The 22,794-nt window shown below is 47.2% G+C and overlaps 1 protein-coding gene across 1 annotated transcript in view; it reads left to right on the top strand.

Moving 5' to 3' along the window:
- Window positions 1-15,985: 15,985 nt before the first annotated feature.
- DNAJB12 (DnaJ heat shock protein family (Hsp40) member B12) overlaps window positions 15,986-22,794 on the top strand; it is a 68,596-nt gene continuing 61,787 nt past the window's right edge. Inside the window, exon 1 of the mRNA XM_066600573.1 lies at window positions 15,986-16,161. Within this exon, the coding sequence (XP_066456670.1) occupies window positions 16,029-16,161 (133 nt within the window). The 5' untranslated portion in view covers window positions 15,986-16,028. The remainder of the gene's footprint in view (window positions 16,162-22,794) is intronic.

Raw genomic sequence — 22,794 nt, 5'->3', positions numbered from 1 at the left:
ATAGATACATTCAGCAGACAGTGCTGACAGGCAATGATCTTATTATGGCTAACCCTTCAGACGCTGTAGCTGTGCAACATACATACAGAAAATGCAGTGCATCCACATGGGACAATACATGTATGACATTTATGGAGGGGACCAGGATGGTGTTCTGGGCCCTACAGCAGTACTCTAAAATATGTCAGCTTTCCATCATTAAGGCCTCATGTCCACGGGCAAATTAAGATTTTAAATCCGCAGCGTTTCTCCCACACGCGGATCCGCGCCCCATAGGGATGCATTAGATACTCGCAGGTAGTTAAATACCTGCGGATGTCATTTTTCCCTGAAGGCGTGGGTCCGGCATGCAGGAAAAAATCCGGACATGCTCCATGTAGGTGCGGGTCTTCCCCGAGGACGGCTCCCGCAGGCTTCTATTGAAGCCTATGGAAGCCGGCCGAATCCGCAGGAGACCCGCGCCTGAATTAAACTCACCTGCTCCGGGCGATGCAGGTCTTCCTTCTTTCGCGGCCGGAAACTTCTTTCTTCGGCCCGGCGGATGTGGCCGGCGAATGTGGCCGGCGCATGCGCGCGGCACGCAGCTGGCATGCCAAGCACATCCACCGGGCCGAAGAGAGAAGATCCGGCCGCGAAGAAGGGAAGAACTGCATGGCCCACAGCAGGTGACTTTACTCTTATTTTCAGCCCTCATGTCCGTGGGGCAGGAGGGACCCGCTACGGATTCTCCATGTAGAATCCGTAGCGGGCCTGATTTTCCCCGTGGACATGAGGCCTAACAGCGTCGAGGTGTCGCAGGTGGTGGAAACGCAACATATATTCGGGATACGATGCAGCAGGAGGAGTTACAAAACTATGCAATGTTTTTTTACAAACAAAAAGTGAAAGTGAGTAAGGTTATAGTAACAAGCAAGCGAAAGCTAATGCTAGCTACGGCTAACTAAATCCTAGAATTATTAATACTGTATGCACAACAAGAAACAATATAATACTTTGCACTTGGTACGCAGTAATAACAATGCTGGCAAAACAATATCAGTACTGCTGTAACCAGTTCAGTCCCGTTGATCAAGAATATAAGTCATGTAACAACATATAGTTCACCTAGTTAAAAAACAAAGGGGAAAGAAAGGATGTTTCAAGGGTGAGGAAAAACAAGATATGATACAAATAATGGATATTAAATAGGGATGAGCGAGTATACTCGCTAAGGCACTACTCGCTCGAGTAATGTGCCTTAGCCGAGTATCTCCCCGCTCGTCCCGAAAGATTCGGGTGCCGCCGCGGGGCGGGGAGCTGCGGGGGAGAGCAGGGAGGAACAGAGGGGAGATCTCTCTCTCCCTCTCTTCCGCCCGCTCTCCCCTCCTCCCCGCCGCAACTCACCTGTCAGCTGCGGCGGTTCCCGAATCTTTAGGGACGAGCAGGGAGATACTCGGCTAAGGCACATTACTCGAGCGAGTAGTGCCTTAGCGAGTATACTCGCTCATCCTTAATATTAAACAAAAACAAAGGCTTTTATTTCCGTCGTTCCTTGGCTAGTACGTTTGACAATCAAAGTGTAATTCAGGGAGATATACAAAACTTTTCAAGTGTCACGGTGAGACTTTATCAATACTGTATATATTCAGATCTTATGTATTCTCGTATATAGATGTTGTTGTTAATAATGATGTATATAACCAAGTCTTCTGTATTCTCAACCATGGATCAAAGCTTGTTTTCTAAAGGCTTCCATTCTGTATCTTGAACCGATATTTCTCACCCCAAAGGGTGGAAAAAGTAGATGTTATACCTGCTTCACCGCTAAAGTCGCCTTTACATGGGCATCACAATCGCGCAAGAGATGCACAAATATGGACGACTTTTTTTTAAATGGGGTCATGCACATGAGCGATGTATTGACACCACGATGCGGGAAACACATAGCAGCATGTCCTATCTTTCTGCGAGATATTCCATCGCAGCCCATTGTTTTCAATGGGGCCGGTGGCAACAGTGCCTGCCCCATTGAAAGTAATAGGAGAACTCTGTGATCCTCTGCTGCGGCTGTGACAGGATCCCTGCATCCCCAAAGTGATGCGAGGCTGTTTTCACATTAAACCGCCTCACATGCATGGAGATTTCACATGCTGGCAAAAGCGCTATCTGACTGTAAATCACAGCCTGATATCACCCTCGCCTGTGTTAGCCTTAGGGTACTAATGGTAGAAAAACCCTTAAAAAAAGGTATACAGTGTACTCATATATGCTGACAATTTTTGACACGTCTCATTGTCCATAGTTCTTGCAACAATTTAACCCTTTAGCGTAGCCCCTTACATAGGTCTGTAATTGGATTCAGCAGCCCGTGATACTGCAGCCTGCCAACACAGATCCAGCACTGCAGCTGTGGGGAGCCAGGAGAGGTGAGTATATGATCTTTAATTATTTAACCCCTTTAAACAATTCGCCATTTTTCTCTTATGCTTCCTTTTCTATGATTGCTATCACCTTTTGGGTCCATCCCCAAAAACTTGTTAGAATACAGTCCCATGTAACAGTCACTACACAGCTATGTTGCAGCAGTGATGTGGAAAATGTCCAAACATCTGCATTCTCTCTCCTTCTGTCCTAAGCTGGCCATATAACCATATACTAAAATGTATTCTTCATCTTGTTGTACCCGCTACTCTGTAGATGCTTTAGGAGAGAACCTGCGCACACAAACAGGGGAAAATCTGCAACACATAGTTGACATTTCCATGTAAACAGTTTGCATCGCAGAATACTTTTTGCAACATTTTTTACTTGTGTTGTGGATGTAGATGTAGAATTATGCACCAAAATTTCAGCACAAATCTGCGGTAAATGTACCACAAAATCCACAACAGGAGTTCAGCTTCATCATTTGCTGTGGAATTGTCGATGTGGATTTTGTGGCGTATTTAAATGCAATATGAAATGGGGAATAATCTTTATGGGAGAACACATTGCTTCTGTACCAAATCTGTTCCTGGAGCTTAATGTGCAACTTTCAGCTAACTTTTCAGAATAAGCTGCCGTGTCGGTGCATGAATAATAACAGCATTTCTGGCCATTATATGGTTTGCATTCTGCATTTTGTAACTGTTTTCTTCTCCGGTGGGCTCAATTTCTAATGGTTAGTTTTCCCTGAACTCAATGCCAGGAGGGAATGTAGACTAGTTGCTGTGATGTCTCCATATGCTGGACACACAGAAATGAGTAGATACTGTTCCCCTATCTCACATACACAAAAGCAACAGCATGGAGGACATTATATAGCAGTACTGAGCAGTGTAGATGTGACTTTTGGACTAGCTCGGAGATGCAACACGTAGTAGATGTTGCAGCCACATCTCTGTATGAGTCTCTCAGCGTCTGGCTCCCATCTCCTTCCCCTTCATAGACTTTTGATCTTTTGAATCCATGATCGTCAACTGCGTGGATGATCCGCAGTATTCTACGCCTATTGAAAAAATAGAACTATCGCATGTCCGCTCAGATGAGCAGCTAGCGAATGCGATTTCCGTCACCAGATTTAAAATCACAGCATGTTCTATTCGCACGGAATTCACATGGACAGCTTCCATTTAAGTCAATAGAAACCGTCCGACCCGCAGCCCAACCACAATTGACATTGCGGATAGGCTGCGGTCCCTTCGTCATGGCTTAGTGATAGTGCGGGCAAGGCAAATGTTTGTTTTAATCTGTACTGCGCATAACCAATGGCGAGCGTCCATGGTCATCCACAATTCAGAAAACAATGGTACGCAGGGTCATCAGCCAGGGTCAGAGCTGGATTCCACTGTGGGCTCCCACATGTGAAAACCAGATTGCCCCATGTGCAGCCGGCCATAGACTTAGCTGGCAATGCTCCTGTTCTTTGATTCAGCAGTGTGTCATGTGACCTGTGATGACCTGTACACAGTAACACGGCTAGGAGCTGAGGACATCCCTTATGACAGTCTGTTGGAGGGGCATATAACATGACATTGACTGCAGCAGTCATATGACTATAAATGCAACCAATGTAAACAGACTGGGCTGGAGGGGAGATGAAACTTTAATTTTTTTATCTTTTTCTTCTGTTTTTACACTTTTTTTTAAACTTTACGTGATCGCCGCTATCCATAGGTCCCCAGTAATATCCTTCTGCTCTCGGTCACTCATGCTAGCCGGGAGCAGAGAGATTCTAAAGTTCTTGAGCCTCCTGGCCTTCTATACGTGCACATGATGTATGACGTCAGGCGCACAGACGTCAGCGTCGGGCCCTGAAAGACCACAACACTGCGAGACATCGCAGAGGACAGAGGTGAGTACTCTCAGCTCCCCTCAAGGATCGGAGATATAAGGGGGGCCGAAATCTTAACTTTTTTTAAACTTTCTATTTACTTTGTGATTGCCGTTATCCATTGTATAATGGAGATCACCCCCTTGACAGCTCCAGGTTGTCGGCTACCACCAGCAGCTGACAGCAGGGAGCTGTCACGTCCACAGCCAACGTGGCTTTAATCCCTAGAGCGTGCGTTTTATAGCCCTGGGGATTAAAGCCCACTTAGGCAGGACATAAAAGCACTATGGGATGGCCACTAAGGGGTTAATGCTATCTTGACATTTTAAATTTATTTAGAAACTTTATAATTTCTTTTTAGCTTCGATTATAATTTTGGCTGTCTGTGATGTTGTTTAGAAAAAAAATTAGAGGCGGTATTGGTGACCAGTGTGATTTTTGAAAGTCAAGTGCTGCTTCTCACTAAAGAACTGCGGCACCATTTTCGGTAAACCTTATTAACATTTTGCAGTGTCAATAGGAATTCTTCTGCTGATTTTTATAGTCACTAATATTAGACAACACTGACCTCTAGTGGTACATAGTGAGAATGTATCAAAGACCTATTCCTTTTTCTTCCTCCTCATTTTTCTCCAGCCTCTCCTTCTGGTTATTTAAATGTCAATGATCTAAACTGTTTTCTATTTTAACCATTTAAAAATGTCTTTACAAAGTGGCATTTACTGTCCGCCATCACCACACACTGTAATAACACAGATTGCCCGTAGTCAGTAAATATTTGCATCACATTAAATTCTTCTAGCGAGAGATTACTAGTGGATAAAATGAACTGCCCAGCTACACAGAAATAAGTCTGCTTTTATGGGAATAATTATAATGAAAATAGACCTTCCTACTACTATAGTACTAAATAATAATACTGCCCTTGTACACTTATCAAAACCAATCCCTCACCTTGATGATGTCGGATGGAATGAAACGTTCCCTGTGTGATTGTAATGTTATAAGTAAGTGATTACAATATCAAAGTGAAAGGAGCATTTATTGAGAAAAACTGACCCCTTAAAGGGAGGATCTAGTACCCTGTTGTACCACCTCTAGCTTGGATACAAGATTTGATACAGGTGGGCATGGAAGCTCCAATACCCTGTTTTACTGCCTGTAGCTTGGGTACAAGATTTTATACAGGCGGGCAAGGAGGCTCTAGTACACTATTGTACATCCTCTAGCTTGGATACAATATTTGGTTCCGACAGGGCATGTAGGCTTTAGTAACCTGTTGAGTTGCCTCTAGCTTGGATACAAGATGTGATACAGGTGGGCATGGAGGCTCTAGTATCCTGTTATACCGCCTCTAGCTTAGATACAAGATATGATACGGGTGTGCATGGAAGCTCCAATACCTTGTTTTACTACCTGTAGCTTGGGTACAAGTTTTTTTGCAGGCAGGAATGGAGGTTCTAGTATCCGGCTGTACCACCTCTATCTTGCATATAAGATGTAATGCGGGCGGGCATGGAGGCTCTAGTACACTATTGTACATCCTCTAGCTTGGATACAATATTTGGTTCCGACAGGGCATGTAGGCTTTAGTAACCTGTTGAGTTGCCTCTAGCTTGGATACAAGATGTGATACGGGCGGGCATGGAGGCTCTAGTACTCTGTTGTACCGCCTCTAGCTTAAATATAAGATGTAAAACCGGTGGGCATGGAGGCTCTAGTACTCTGTTGTAATGCCTGTAGCTTGGATACAAGATGTGATACAGGTGGGCATGGAAGCTCTAGTACTCTGTTGTAATGCCTGTAGCTTGGATACAAGATGTGATACAGGTGGGCATGGAGGCTCTAGTACTCTGTTGTAATGCCTGTAGCTTGGATACAAGATGTGATACAGGTGGGCATGGAGGCTCTAGTACTTTGTTGTACCGCCTCTAGCTTGGCTACAAAATGTGATAAGGCAGTTATAGAGGGTGTAATACCCTGTTGTACCGCCTCTAGCTTGGATAGTAGCTGTGATACGGGCAGGAATAGAGGCTTTAGTACCCTGATGTACCGCCTCTAGCTTGGATAGTAGATGTGATATGGGGTCATGGAGGCTCTAGTACCCTTTAGCACTACTGCTAGCTTGGATATAAGATATGAAACAGGCAGGCATGGAGGCTCTAGTACCCTGTTTTATCACCTCTAGCTTGGATACCAGATGTGATACAGACATTTAGTTCTGGGGGCTCTAGCACCCTGTTGTACCACGTCTAGCTTGAATACAAGATGTGATACGGCAGGCATGGAGGCTCTAGTACCCTGTTGTACCACCTCTAGCTTGGATACAAGATGTGATACGGGGGGCATGGAGGCTCTAGTACCCTGTTGTACCGCCTCTAGCTTGGTGCAGGATATGAATCGGGGGGGGGGGGGGGGCATAAAGGCGCTAGTACCCTGTTGTTTCTCCTCTAGCTTGGATCTAAGATTTGAAACAGGTGGGCATGGAAGCTCTATTACTCTGTTGTACCGCCTCTAGCTTTGATACAGTATGTGATATTGGGCAGGCATGGAGGCTCTAGGACCCTGTTGTACCGCCTCTAGCTTGGTTATAAGATGTGATACAGGCAGACATGGAGGTTTCAAGTATCCTGTTGTACCTCCTGTAATTTGGATACAAGCTCTGACGTAAGCGGGCATGGAGGCTCTAGTATCCTCTTGTACCCCCTCTAGCTCAGATACAAGATGTGATAAAGGCAGGCAAGGAGACTCTTGTACCCTCTTGGATCATCTCTAGCTTGGATACAAGATGTAATACGGGTAGGCATGTAGGCTCTAGTTCCCTATTGTACATCCTCTAGCTTGGATACAAGATTTGGTTCTGACGGGACATGTAGGCTCTAATAGATTGGATACTAGTTGTAATATGGCAAGCATGGAAGCTTTAACACCCGGTTGTACTGCTTGTAGCTTGGGTACAAGATTTTATCCAAGTGGGCATGGAGTCTCTACTACCTGGTTGTACAACCTCTAGCTTGGATACAAGATGTGATACGGGCGGGCATAGAGGCTCTAGTACCCTGTTGTACCACCTCTAGCTTGGATACAAGATGTAATACTGGTGGGTGTGGAGGATGTAGAACCCTATTGTACATCCTTTAACTTGGATACAGGATTTAGTTCCGACGGGGCATGTAGGCTCTAGTACCCTGTTGTACCACCTATAGACTGGATGCAAGATGTGATACAGCAAGCATGGAGGCTCTAGCACCCTGTTGTACCACCTCTAGGTTGGATACAAGATGTGATATGGGGGGGCATGGAGGCTATAGTACCCTGTTGTACTGCCCTTTAGATTGGATACAAGGTGTGATACGGCAAGCATGGAGGCGCTAGTACCCTGATGTACCGCCTGTAGCTTGGATACAAGATGTGATGCAGGTGGGCATGGAGGCTTTAGTACCCTGCTGTACCGCCTCTAACTTGGATGTAAGATAATATACAGGAGGGCATGGAGGCTCTAGTACCCTGTTGTACTGCCTCTAGTTTAGAAGATGTGATACGAGGGGGGGGGGGGGGGGGTCTTAAATGTAACTGCATGCTGAGTTTTGCAGCAAAAGATGCTTGATTTTTTTCACAAAGAGTGTACATGCTGTAGAAAATTATGAAAGCTACTCCTATGACTGTTAAATTGAGTGAAAAAACACAGTTGTACCCACTGCGGGGGGCAGAGGTTCTGGTTTGGTATACATGTATACCTTCTGGGAAGAGGGGGCTGCTGGGGCTACTGAGAAGAGAGTGGGCATTGCAGTTAGTACTACTGATTAATATTTATTCTTATAGTATTCATATTCGGTCCAAAAAGATAGAGGGGTGTAAATATGTATCGTTGCTGGGTCCTTAGAGGGGTTTTCTGGGTTATTGCATTTTTGATTAAACATGTTCCTGAAGTGTAAAAATGATAAACCAGCTAATACTCACCTCTCCTGGCTCCCCGCTGTGTCCCGTGCTACAGCTCTGGGTCTCCTCTCTGGTGTATTGTTTACAGTCTCCAGCAGCCTTTGCATAGGACATAGTGATTGCTTTGTGATTGGCTGCAGCAGCCTATGACTTCTCACACACAGGCTGCTGCAGCCTCTAGATAATATTTGATTAAAAATTCAATAACTTGGACAACCCCGTGAATTCTAGTGGCCATTTCCCATACTTGCCTTCTTTTGAGAGAGAAATTAGTGAGATTCTGAAAAGTGATGTGTTTTTTTTACCCTCTGCCCCACCCATTTATATAGGATATACCCCAACCCTATAGCATTTGAATCACAAATAATACATATTGCACATCTCAAAATTAATATAGGCCCAAGATCCAACCTTCCTACACTAATGCAGACTCTATAAATAAATACAGACCTAAGACCAGACCCTCCGGGTGAGTGCACACCCTAAACCAGATTCCCTAAACTACTAGAGGTTCCAGACCAGGCTCTGCAGTTACTCATCTTTCCTGCAGCTAATATTCCTTCTCACTTATGGGTGTCACTGAAGTTAATGTAGTGATAAAGGTGCTCATTCACATCAGCACTTTAGTGTTCCATTTTCCTGCTCCGTTACACATTCCTCGTTACGCGTCGTCCATATAGTATGGCACTTGAATTTTGCGTGATGTGCTTGTGATGCGAGGTTTCCCATTGAAACCAATGGGAAACACTTCTGATCGCCTATCGAGCGTGAAAATCGGAATTTCACAGAAGTGATGAGAGGCGTTTTGCCTGGAAAATGCCTCCCATCCGCGGGTAAAACGCACATTGAGCGTGATATTGGCGCTTCTCGGCCCGATATTGCGCTTGTCTGTGCGAAACCAGCCTTAAGAGGGCTGCAGGAATGAGGAAATGTGAGTAATTCTATGGAACACCAGGGAGCTTTGCCAACTCTTCAGGGAACTTCGGAGGAGTCAGTATTTACAGAAGAGTTGGCAAGTATGGGCAAGATTTCTCCAGATCTTTTTATTCCAGTTTTAAAGAGAACCTGTTGCCACCATCTTTCTATTGAAATTGTCTTCACTGGGCAACAGGAGAGGAACAATAAATTACTTCTAATGCGCTCTATTCTCCTAATGTACCCATGTACGTCCACAGTCATGCTCCAAAGTTATCCCATGATGTATGCGTAGCAGCAGAGAAGAGTCATCTGGCCAAGAAGAGTCATGCTGATTAATGAGCTGTCACCTACCTCTTGCTAGATAGAATTTCCCATCAAACATGGGATGCAATGAGCTGCACAAGATGTTCCTATCTTGGGGCCTTACCTTGTCCCAACACTCTTGCCCCATTGACTGCCGTACCTAGTCTTCCAGAGGTGGCTGGGTATTAACGAAACAGCCAAGCACCCTGTGCCACGCCATTTCTGTGTCTCCCATATCAGTGAATGGGAGTTAGTTGACCAGCATAGTACAGTGAGCTACAACAGTTTCTGTGTTTCTTGAGATATGGGAATCACATAGCGGAGTGCACTATACTGTTTACTTCTATGGGAGTTAGTATTGGTGTAGATTTATCTGCGTCCTGCGGTGTAATTCTGTCCTATGTGAAAGATCCCTAAGGCGCATTCATATGGCCGAGTTCCAGTTGCAAGCGATATTCTCGGGCCTAACTCTCATCAGACAGCACTTGGGGAAACGTCCGTTTGCAGTCCAATACAGGCGGGCAATGGACATTGCAAGTCCACTCTGGTCTGTGAATCAGACCAGAATAAGACATGCTGCATGTTTTTTCACATGGACCCTTGATCTGTGTGGGAAAAAATGCCTGTGTGTATAACTTAATTGACTATAACAGGTCTTCAATGGGAATATTGACCATCTGAATGGACCCTCATGGATGGTAGCCGAACAGGATGGGTGCTGCACCCCAAAACTAGCCCTCCTATGTACCAGTCTAAGGTATGCTCCTTACCGTAGGAGTGAGTACTTTTAAATGTCTGGTACAAGAGATACTTATAGATGAGATACAATTTGTTTGGATGCTCACTTTGCCCTTTCCTGCACCTTTCTCCATTTCTGGGTGGCGCTACAGACATCTTGACGCGCTGTGAAATAGGACCCAGGCGCAGATTTGCTATCAGAAATTTGACATTCTCTGGTGCAGTTTGTGTAAAAAAAAAAATGCATTTTACGCTTTTTACATTTATGATGTGTTTTAGATACTTTGGGACACTTCTTTCGACATGTCCACAAAAAGGCGTGTGGAAAAATGCACCAAAAAATGGCCCATATTTGCCTGCAAAAGCTGGCATAAACTAAACCAATTCATAGGTGGTAAAAATTTAAAATAGACAATCTAAAAATGCGCCATTTTTATCATCCAGCATGAGTCACTGTGATAAATCTGGTGCTTTTTAAGATTGTCGTGCCTGAGGGCTTATTCATACGAATACTTCTGCGTATGCGTATTACGCGTGCACAGTTTGTGTACGCAATACACAGTGAATAGATGCCATTGATTTCAATGGGTTCGTTCACAAACGCAATATGTTCGCGCAAAAACCTATGCTGCATGTTCTATTTTTGTGCATATCTTGCACATATTAAACTAATTAAGCTTAATTGCCCATTGAAATCAACGGAAGCAAGCTTATGTGTTTTTTTTCTTGCGCACAAATATGCAGGGTATGCGCTAGGGAAAAATACAGTAAAATACACGTGCACAAAAGCGCAATGCCTATTGCACAAATTCACGCATAAATACGCATACACGCCAGTGTGGAGTCAGCCTCAGGGTCCTTTTAGATGGGACGATGGTTGGGTATTAAGCGCCTAACAGTTGTCCCAACAACGGTCGGTCTCGTGCATTCACACAGGAGCGATAGTCGTTCAGTGAATGGCAGTAGAGCGGGTTGGAGATCGCTTCCTGCTCCCCACCCCCATTTACAGTAAACAGTTTTCTAGAATGGAGCGATGAACTCTTATCAAACAGGGGAAAGCTGTTATTACAGTCGGCAGCTTTGATAAGATTCTTTCAGCTCATATCCAACTGGTAGTTCACAGCGGGATGCGAGCTGTAAGCATGGAGAACAATGCAGCTGTTTGCTTATGCAGAACAGCTGTATTGTTTGCCAAACGATAGCGGCGCTGTCCCACTCCACCTGCATAGCTCTTTAGTAGCTAATTAGCTGCTATAGACTATGCAAAGATCATTGCTCAAAACTGTCACTCAAACTGTCGTTTGAGCGATTCTTGAGCGATCATCAGTGTAAATGGGTTCTTAGTTTTGGTAAACACATGTATTTTCCATAAAATAACAGAGCTCTGTATTGAGTTGTTCCTCTATTACTCCGCCTGGAAATGTATGACTAAATTGACAGCTGGGTCCCTCATGAATAAGTATGGCTGTATTCACGGTGTCGACGCTCTTGGCACTGAGAGGACAGAGCAAGGCTGGCTGCACACGGACGGGTCGGGTTCCACATGCGGGCCATAGCCACTCGCCATTGGATATGCGCAGTACAGATTTTAAATTTTTTTTATACTTGTGTTTTCCATGCCGTCGCTGACCTCCGCAATGTCAATTGCAGATAGGCCGCAGGTCGGACAACTTCCATTGACTTCAATGGAAGCAGTCCGTGCGGAATCCGCATGAAAATAGGACAGGTTGCTATTTTTCCTCTGCTCTTAGAAATCCCAATTTGTTTCCTCCAGTGTGTAGGAAATTGCGGATTCCAGAATGCAAATCCGTTCGTGTGCAGCCAACCTAAGTGGGGACACGCTCATGGAGAATTACAATTGTAACACCCAGTTGTCAATGTAGATATTTCCATGAGGAATAGCAGAGGAACGGCATAACGCTAAATTTTAAGAAAATCTATCCCAGTGTCGTTATGTCAGGAGGAATACCAATATCTACTAAAACGGACATGGCAGGAGAGCCGACTGGACATCTTTACGCTCCGCGCGCTGCTGTGAAGCCACTGCTGGGAACTATGATGATATGGGGGCTGTTGGGGAAACTATTCTAAGGCTTAGTTGACATCTACGTCGGGGCGTTCTGTTTTCCCGTTCCACCTCAGAAAAATGGGACGACAACTGAGGTCGTATCAACATGATAGACATCGCTGGACGCCATAAACTATAAGGCGGCTTTCACACGTGGCGTTTTTTGTTTTTGAACTGCAACTAAAAAACCTCAAAAAATGCATGTGATTTTTGAAAATTCTGGTTCAAAAATGTCTTCAAAAACAACGTGTGACCGCAGCCGGAGGCTAATTTCACACGGTCGAGTGTGATATCGTGCGTGCAGCACGGCCCAATATTGCGCACGCCAGCTGTGAGGCGTTTCTATCTCTAAATCGCCTCGCCTCACTTCTGGGGAGTAGCTGGCAGCCGCAACGTTGGATTGCGAAATTTTTTCTAATGGGAAAACCTCACATCGCGTGCACCCAGTACACAGTGTAGTGGCCCGGAGCTATTGGGGGCCCCTCCAGAATGTTCTGTGTTTGTCTCACATCACTGTCTTGTCAGTGTCTTGTTTGTGGAGTGTATTTGATTCATGTGTATTGGATGGCTAGAGGACTGCAAGGGTTAATGTCTGGTATGTTCTGTCCTGGCTCACACAGTAAGGGCGAGCACCCACTGGCGTTTGCGTTTTCCGCGTTTTCGCCGCGTTTCCCGCGTTTTTTCCGCCCGTTTTCCGCGGCGTTTTCGCGGCTTTTCCATTAATTTCCATGGAGAAAAATAAGGACACATATGCAACTGACAGCTCCTATGTTAAAAACGCAAACGCAACGCAAAAAAAACGCCAGTGGACAGGAACACATGTTATCTCTATGCCTGTGCAGGAAAAACGCAAAACGCAAAACGCAAAACGCAGGTAAAAAAACGCCAGTGGGTGCTCGCCCTAAAGGAGGCGAATGTAAGAGACATGGAAGGTTCAGAGAGGTGGTCTGCTGTTCCCGCCAAGGCTTTGGCCTGCAAAGAGACTACCTATGGTCTCCATGTGTAGAGCGAGTGAAAGCTGGGACATGATGGAAACGCATGGGTGAACAGCGGTGATACCGCATGCATCCGGAGGAATGGAAAACCGCTACTAAGCCATAGGAGCGTGAGTGTATGACAGGAGGGGGAGAGAAATCTTACAGATAACTAAGGCTTCATGTCCACAGCATAAATTGTTTTTCAAAATCTGCGCGGGTCTACTGCGCGTGCGATCTGTGCCCATAGGTAATCATTGGGCACCCACTGGTAATTAAAGAGGTTGTCCCGCGCCGAAACGGGTTTGTTTTTTTTTTCAATAGCCCCCCCGTTCGGCGCGAGACAAACCCGATGCAGGGATAAAAAAAACAAACCGGGTAGTACTTACCCGAATCCCCGCGCTCCGGTGACTTCTTACTTACCTTGTGAAGATGGCAGCCGGGATCTTCACCCTCGGTGGACCGCAGGTCTTCTGTGCGGTCCATTGCCGATTCCAGCCTCCTGATTGGCTGGAATCGGCACACGTGACGGGGCGGAGCTACGAGGAGCCGCTCTCTGGCACGAGCAGCCCCATTCAACACGGAGAAGACCGGACTGCGCAAGCGCGTCTAATCGGGCGATTAGACGCTGAAGATTAGACTGCACCATGGAGACGGGGACGCTAGCAACGGAACAGGTAAGTGAATAACTTCTGTATGGCTCATAATTAATGCACGATGTATATTACAAAGTGCATTAATATGGCCATACAGAAGTGTATACCCCCACTTGCTTTCGCGGGACAACCCCTTTAAATACCTGCGGATGTCATTTTCCCCTGGCGAACAGATGGCACGGAAAAATAACCGCAGCATGCTCCATTTTTATGCAGTTTTCCCGCATGGACGGCTCCCGCGTCTTCCATTAAAATCAATGGAAGCCTTCTGGATTTGCAGCACATCTACAACTGTCACTGCGTCCATGCTGTGGACCGCGGGAAAGCCTAAGGTATTTTTTTTTTTAAAGGCACTACGCGTGCGCGGTGTCCTGAGTGCATCCACTGTGCAGCAGAAAAAAGATCCAGCCGCGATGGAGGAGAGCCCCGCAGCGTCCGGACAGGTGAGTATAATGTATTTTTTGGCCTGATGTCTGCAGGCCGGGTGGAATCCGCTGCGGTATTCTGCTCGGGGAAACCGTGAGGGCCCGTGCACATGAGGCCTAGACTGTGGATTAGACAAATGCCCCGAGAATCCTCCCTGCTGCACCACCATCATTTGCTTCTGTACAAAGACTGTTTTATTTGGATATAATTTCAAGAGTTTAAATGAACAGAATCGACCGTTTCCGGTTCTCGTTCAGAAATACCCTGTGTGCGGACTACTTTATTATATTTGGAAGATCCGCTGCAGAGGACGGAATGGTGGCGTCACGAGTAACAATTGAACTACAGGTAAACTTCGGTTACTATTCCTGTGATCTCCCCCAGCAGTAACGCGGTTGGACCTGAGCTACCCCCAGGGGAGGAGATGGTAGAGCCCCCTGACAAGGCCTTTCTCTATCTCCTCGGCTGTGGGCCTGCTCCTCGGACACTGCACACGGTGCGATGCTGCCGCCGGCTCCAGAAAAAGCAATGGGCGATGCGAGAGCACGCAGAAAGATAGGACGCGCCGCGATTTGTTTCCCGCAGCGTGGTGCAATGCAGGAAAATATCGCTCACATGTATGATCCCATTCAAAAGAACGGGGTTCATATTAGCGCGCGATACGTGTGCCTCGCAATGCACAAGTCTCATGTGCTTTTCTTGGCCGTGTGAAAACGATCTGACTCTGTTGGGCTCCCATCATGTCACCTGCAATGTTACCGGACAAAGTAGTACAGCATTTATTTTGTGCTGTAGGCTCTGCCCAGAATCCCCAGCACATATGCGTCCAGAGCCTTTAAGGGAACCTGTCAGCAGGTATGAGCACCCCTGAAGTCCGCGGAGATATTTCTTGTATATACTTGGCTTCCCAGTCCTGTCACCCCTGGAAGTCAGCATGGACTGTGCAGCCGGACCCCTGTGTGAGCGCCATCCCGTGGAGTGCTATGGCAGTGCACACATGCAGGCAGCGGTCCGTTGCCTTTTGGGGTGGATTGGGGAGCCAAGTATAAGAAAATGCCTTACGGGCTCCAGGGAACCTGACGTATGAGCAGCATACCTCAAGGGTTACAGTGTGCATGCCTGCTGACAGGTTCCATTTTAATTTTTTGGAATATGATTAATTACCAGAGCTCGTTCACACGGCTTAATCTCATAACACACAATAAATACAACTCAGTGACCTTTAATCCGTCTGTTCACAAGGGGATATTTTTTCACACCATGTTAGATCACATGAAAATATACGCGGCACGCCCTATTTTGATGCGTGGCCATTGAAAAGAATGTGCTGCCGCAAATACGCAGTGAATATGCAGAAGACCTGCGTACTCACTAGGGATTTGCACAAATGTATGGACCCTTTCGTGTATTTCATTTTTTTGCACAAAAATCCGCAGTAGTGGGCGTAAGCAATGTTCGGTCGCGTATTCACACGGCCGGAATGTGCTTACACCCGTGTGAATGAGCCCTAAATCTCTGGGAAATTACAACAAACTATATTTATAAATGTTTATTAAAAGCTCAAGAGTGCTGACGACACTCAGCATCACACTGTTCCATCTACTGGGCCGCCTGGCTACAGGGAGGACAGTTTTGACGTCATCAACCAGCGCCAAACTCCTGATGACGCGCATGGGCAGCGCCGCCCACCAGTTCCTATTAGCAGTGATTCCGCAATGGAATCAAACCGGGACGAGGCGGAGCGCTGTATCAGCATTGCCTTGGAAGCCATTAAAGTCCAGAACAATGAAAAGGCCCTGCGGTTCCTGGAGAAGGCTCGGAGGTTATTTCCCACCGACCAAATACGGGGTAAGGAACGGTAGAAGAAAACCGGAGAATCGACGACTGTGGGGGGGAAGAGCTGGCTCTGCTGGAGTTGTTGCGTCACATTTCCTAAGTGCGCATGCGCCTTTGACGTGTACTGCGCAGAGGGTTATGGGAACTGTAGTTTCTAGGTGACTGGTGCTTCCTGTTTGTTTTGGATAGGAGACCGATCCTCTACTACAGAACGGATGTGTGTTATGTCTGGCTGTCCGGCAGTGCAGTGCTAGGAGGGGGCAGCGCTCCGTAGTACGAGACATCTGCTAAACGTGTTAGTGGCGGCCGAAGAGACTACAGTGCGGAAACGCATCTGCTGACCGCTGCATGCTGGGAACTGTAGTCTCGGGACTGGATACTGCTTCGTAAATAACTACGTTGTAGTTCGCGTATCCCGCCGGTGGACCCCTCGTGCAGTGGGCTTTCTGTGCCGGGCTGTGCAGCTGTCACTCCTCAGCTGGAGCTCGTAGCTGGTGCTTGTAGCGCGGACTGAGAAACGACGGACGGACTACATCCCCCACAACCCCCCGCGGCCGCTGCGTACACATACAATGATAGTACCGGCCTGTTGGGAAGGGGGAGGCCTGGGAAAGATAGCAGGTCGCCCCCACAGACCATAGTAACTGTATCCAGGGGGCCCCGAGCCTACCTGCTGCCTGAGGCAGAGTGTAAATGGCTCCCCGTCCGGCAGAACCCCCTCATTTCACAGGCATTGAAAGCACCAACACATAAGATACCCCACATGTTTGTGAGCTATGTAGACTTGTGTGAGGTGACAGAGTAATAGTAGACCCCTTAATGGCCCCAGTAGTGGCGGCGAGCCTCACAGTTGGCTCCAGTAACAATTGGGTGGCCCCAGTAGTGAGAGCATGGGCCAAGCAGTTGTACTGTGCTCTGCAGTGGGCACAGAAGCAATGGGGTGACCCCAGCAGAGCAGCGTGCCCTGTGGTGGCCCCAGTAGCTGTAGCGCTCTCCGTGGTGGCGCCAGTAGTGATAGCGTGGCCTGCAGTGGCCCCGGTAGAGGTAGCTTGCCCTGCGGTTGCCCCAGTAGCAGTAACGTTGCCCCACTAGCGGTATCTTCATCTGTGGTTGCTCCGGTAGGGGCAGCGTGCCCTGCGGTGGCCCCAGTAGTGAGAGTATGACTCCAATAGCTGTAGCGTGCCCCGCGGTGGCCGCAGTAGCTGTAGTGTGCCCTGGGGTGGCCCCAGTAGAGGCAGTGTGCCCTGTAGCGGCCCCAGTAGTGATAGCGTGGCATGCAGTGGCACTGGTAGAGGCAGCGTGCCCTGCGGTGGCCCCAGTAGCAGTAACGTTGCCCCACTAGCAGTAGCTTTGTCTGTGGTGGCCCTGGTAGCGATAGTATGCCCTACGAAGGCCCCTGTAGTGATAGCGGGTTCTGCGGTGGCCCCAGTAGCAGTAGTGTATCCCCATTAGCGGTAGCTTCATCCGCGGTGCCATTAGCCGCAGTGCTGTTTGCAGTGGTTCCAGTAGCCATAATGTAGCCCCACTAGTGGTAGCTTCATCTGTGGTGGCTCCACTTGTACCCCCTGCGTGTCACCCTTGTTAACTCATAGAGTGTAAGCTCTTGTGGACAGGGTTCTCTTTCTTGTTTAACCCCTTAAGGACATTGCCCTTTTTGTTTTTCCATTTTCGTCCCCCCCCCTTTAAAAAATCGTACCGCTTTTATTTATCCATGTCCGCCGCTGTCTGAGGGTTGTTTTTTGCGTGACGACTTGTATTTTTTGGTGGTATTATAAAATGTACTGAACAACTTGAAAAATAAAATCTTAGTGGAGTAGAATTGAAAAAAAAATGAAATTCCGCCATGTTTGGGTGCATCTTGTTTTTACGGCGCACAAACTGCAACACAAATGACACCATAACGTTATTCTATGGGTCGGTACGATTGCTACGATACCAAACTTATATCGATTTTAGTTTTTGCTGTCATACTTATTTTTTTCCAAAGATATTAAATTTAAAAAAAAATTATTTTCTGAGCGTAATAGTTTTTTTTTTTATTGTTCCGTTGACATAGTCGTGCGAGCGCTCTTTTTTTGTGGGACGTCCTGTAGTTTGCGTTGGCACCATTTGGGAATACATAAGACTTTTTGATCGTTTTTTAGTGCATTTTTGAAGGGTGATCGCTGCGATCTCTCTTCATACATACCCCGACGCTGCAGCACGTAAATGTATGTCCTATAGCGGGAAGGGGTTAAAATGCTTATTGGCTTCACAATGACATACACACATTTGCGCACACCTGAGCGCTGCGTGTTTGTAGAATGAACAATGCTTTTTTGCATGTGCATTAGCGTATTTTACTGTACCTCTTGCGTCCACAAAACATGTTAATTTGCGTGCGACAAAGACGCACCAATTTGAAATGGCTAATTAGTGTTAATTAGTTCCAGGTGTTTTTGGTTTTCTCCAATGGAATTCCACAGTCTTTCATGCATCTCCTTGCATATTGCATGCTCATTCGCACCCCCCCCCCCCATTGACTTCTATGGGGGGGCTTTAATGCGGAGATTGGCCGGAAAAGAAAAAAAGCCTGCTCTGTGTGTGTATATGTATTTTTATTTTTTTTCATGACCGAAATACTTACACAAAATACAGAAATGTGAACAAATGGGTTCTATTCTCTGCATATTGCAAGTGCAAATACACGGCCTAGGCGGCTGTGCATACGTCGCTGATTTGCTACAGATTTTGGTGCGGAGCTGCAGCAGATTTCACCCTTTCAACGGAATTCTGTTTGAAGCCGTGAAATGTGCTGCAGATCTGGAACGCAGTGGAGTTCGTCATGGCGCCCGCCCCCCATCAAAAGACCCCATACTCACCTCCAGGTCCGCTGTGCGAGTCCCACATGACCTGGCTGGCGGTGGGCAGGGAAGTGTATTCACGCTATACTTCCGCAGTGCTACAGCGGAAGTATAGCGTGACGGCCGACTTCCATTGACTAAAATGGAAGCCGCCCCGCGTATTCCCGCGGCAAATAGGACATGCTGCGGGTTATTTCACGCTGCGGACTTCCTTGGTGGAATTCTGCAGCGTGAACATTCAGCTATTAGGTTCAATAGAACCTAATAGCTGCGGTGCAACGCCACGGAAATACGGCCAAGGGCCAGAATACACTTACAATACGCGCCCCGTTGTTTTTTACTGGGTAAGCATGTCCCTGTCTTGAATATGTGTTTTTCCACATGCGTATTTAAAACGGGCGTATGGGGGAAAAAAGATGGTCACTTTTTTTCCATTGTTTCCGTCAGATTTTGGCTTTGCGAACTTCAAAATATCCATTCCCACATTTAGTTGCATATTTTGACGTGCATCCACTCCTGAGCTCACAGGCGCTTATTTCAACGTAGATTGTTTCGGCCCCGTCAAATATGTGGTGTGAACATGTCCGTAAAGTTGTGTAGCAGGAAACGGACGCACTCATCTACTTCATAGCACGGTCAGCGAGGAGGTCAGAGCCCTGCCAGAGAAAGAAGGGTTGAAGGTCTCAGAAGCATTTCTCCTCTAGAGCAGCGCTCTTGCGTATGCGCTGTGCAGGGAGCTGCAGTACTGCGTCGGGATAATCATCATTCAGGGTACATGCACACAAAGCGGATAGCTGAGACCGCTCCTCTCCCTGCTTGTGTATATGGACGGAGCAGCGGGTGGGGAGAGAGGCCGTTGTAGCCTGGCCCACCGTGACTCTGGTCAGCTGCGAGGCAAACTTTAGCGCTGCCGTGTTTCAGAACGAAACACCTATAGTGGGTCCAGGCAGCAAGGACTCAGTTACTGAATCCCTTTAAATACGTGTAATTCCCGGTCTCTTTATTCTGCATGCATCCATTGAGTGAATTGACCCTCCTATAATCAGACAGTTGGCCTGTATATACCAACCCTAACCTCTAGGAGTGCTGCTATAATCCCTTAAAGGGGTTGTCTCGCGAAACCAAGTGGGGTTATACACTTCTGTATGGCCATATTAATGCACTTTGTAATATACATCGTGCATTAAATATGAGCCATACAGCAGTTATTCACTTACCTGCTCCGTTGCTAGCGTCCTCGTCTCCATGGTTCCGTCTAAATTCGCTGGCAGCTTGCTTTTTTAGACGCGCTTGCGCAGTCCGGTCTTCTCCTTTCAGCACGAGCCGCTTCAGTGTGCTCCCCGCTACAGCTCTTCTGCGCATGCGCAGACGAGCTGTCACTGCTCGGGAGCGCGCTGGAGCGGCCATTCTGTACCATCCTCTGTTAGAGGAAGGTGCAGCGCTGCCGAGCTGTCCGGAGAAGCCGCCCAGCTGTCCCGCCGTCCTGCCGTCCAGGTAAGTGATGGGCCGGGGGGGCTGTCGCTGCGATGGGGGGGCTGTCGCTGCGATGGGGGGGCTGTCGCTGCGATGGGGGGGGGGGGGGCTGCGCCGGTTACCTGCTGCCTGGCGGTGGGTGACTGGTCGGCCGTCTTCACTCCAGGGGTCCGGTCGGCGGCTGCGGGGCGTCTGGTTGTCAGGGAGACACAGCTGGTAGCGTCTCGGGAGCGCGCACGTCGGGCTACAGCAAGCGATGGGAAAAGAGCCGGCGGCCATCTTGGGAAAATTTTTATAAGTTGCTGAAACGCTGGAACTGTAAGTAGAAACCAGCTAGAAAAGTCATTTACAGGGGGGCTTAGTAATGTATGCTTAATTAGGGGGACTGGGCAAAAAAAAAAAAATCCACTCCTGCCTCGAGAGATCTCCTTTAAGGACTCCAGAGTGTTTTGGTCTTAAAGGACCAGACACATTTTAGGGATTTTACCCATGTGGTGGTTTTACTGCCCAATTTTTTTTTTCTCTGTAGCTACCAAAACTATGTTTGCTCTGTTTTTTTTCCTCTGACATATAGGGCTATTTTTTTAGATCATTCTGCACTGAATTTTATTTTTAGTTGTTTTTAGTTTTATTCAGGGTAACGTTTTTTTTTTTAACCCTATTCTCTCATTTATATTTGTTTATTTTTAAAATTAGTATATTTATGCTAAATAAAGTACAGCAATGGGTTGTTCATTTTGTTTGGATGTTTTGATATATAATTTTGTATAGTCTTGGATTACAGGGCTCATATAGCGACTATATATAATTTTTTTTCCTGTAATTTCCGTATTTTATATTTTAGTAACTTTTTTTTTTTTAACATCTATGTCCCCCATGTATCCCCTTATTTTTTTTTTTATTTCATACTTTTCCATTTTAGCTGGGGCATCAATAGGAGCCGCATCCACAGGAGCCCCAGTTACAGGGGAAACATCCCCCTAGTGTGATGGTAGTCTCTAACAGAGCTGATCTGGGTGTGCTAGGTACCTGCAGCTCTGCTGGGGCAGGGAGCACCTAGCAGTCACATGATCGACGGGTGGAATAGTGGGAATAACACTTCCACTTTCTCTCAGCACTACATAGCGCTGATTGAGAACCATGTAGCCTGTAAAGGAGGCTAAAAACCATTTCTCCATTCTCCTCTGGGTCCTTGGCTGTGTCTAACAGCCGAGAACCCTACCTGCTCCTGCTTGATCGCAGAAGCTTTAGACCCGCGCTGTACTTGTACTATTGGCCAGGATTGAAGCCCAGGACCAAGCGCTTGTACCTTAAAGGGTTGATGAATACAGCTGCTTGATCACTGAGTCCGTTGTATTCTTGGAGTCAGTGGAGTCGTACACATGAGCGATGCTGTGAGGTAAAAGAAATTCCTGCATGTCCTATTTCTTTCGTGCCCCTTGGAACGCATCGCCCATTGTTTTCAATGGGACTGTCAAAAGATTGCATGTCGTGAGATGTGACTTTCTTTTTTTTCCCCCCATTGAAAGCAATGGTAAACACTTGCCGATCCTCCGGGTGCGAAACAAGCGACAGAGGATCGTAATTTTTCTGAAGTGATGCGAGGCGTAGCATTAAAAAGGCCTGACATCCGCGGGTAAGACGCACGTTGACAAACGCAATATTGGGAAAAGAAGAATTAAAATCCGCAGCGGATTTTAACTCTTCTCCCGCGCGCGGATCCGCACCCCATAGGGATGCATTGACCACATCCGCCGGCCGAAGAAAGAAGATCCGGCCGCGGAGAACAGATCTGCACCGACCCCTGCGGGTAAGTTTATTCTTATTTTCAGCTCTCATGTCCGCGGGGCAGGAGGGACCCGCTGCAGATTCTCCATGGAGAATCCGTAGCGGGCCTGATTTTCCCCGTGGACATGAGGCCTAAGGGCGCATTCAGACAACCGTATATCGGCCGGGTATTCACGCAGGCCAATATACGGCGTCTCTCTCTGCAGGGGGAGGAGGCTGGAAGAGCCAGGAGCAGTGCATTGAGCTCCCGCCCCCTCTCTGCTTCCTCCCCACCCCCTCTCCGCCCCTCTGCACTATTTGCAATGAGAGGAGGTAGAATTAGCTCCGCCCCTGTCCCGCCACTCCTCATTGATTTTCGGCTAGTTGAATAGATCTGTCCCAATATTGTGGTTCATTTAAAGCCCCTCTAACACACACAATTTTCAGTGCAATGTTTTGAATGCCGCGCTAATTGCGGTATAACACTCCCTTTGATTTCCATGGGGCCTTGCAGACATGCGCTAAAAGGCTGTGATTTCCGGGCGCTGTTTGCTCATTTTGC

This window comes from Eleutherodactylus coqui, chromosome 4 (genome assembly GCF_035609145.1).
Source record: "Eleutherodactylus coqui strain aEleCoq1 chromosome 4, aEleCoq1.hap1, whole genome shotgun sequence".
Lineage (NCBI taxonomy): Eukaryota > Metazoa > Chordata > Amphibia > Anura > Eleutherodactylidae > Eleutherodactylus > Eleutherodactylus coqui.
Note: the sequence above shows the minus strand (reverse complement) of the source record. Positions and strands in the feature narration are given on the sequence as shown.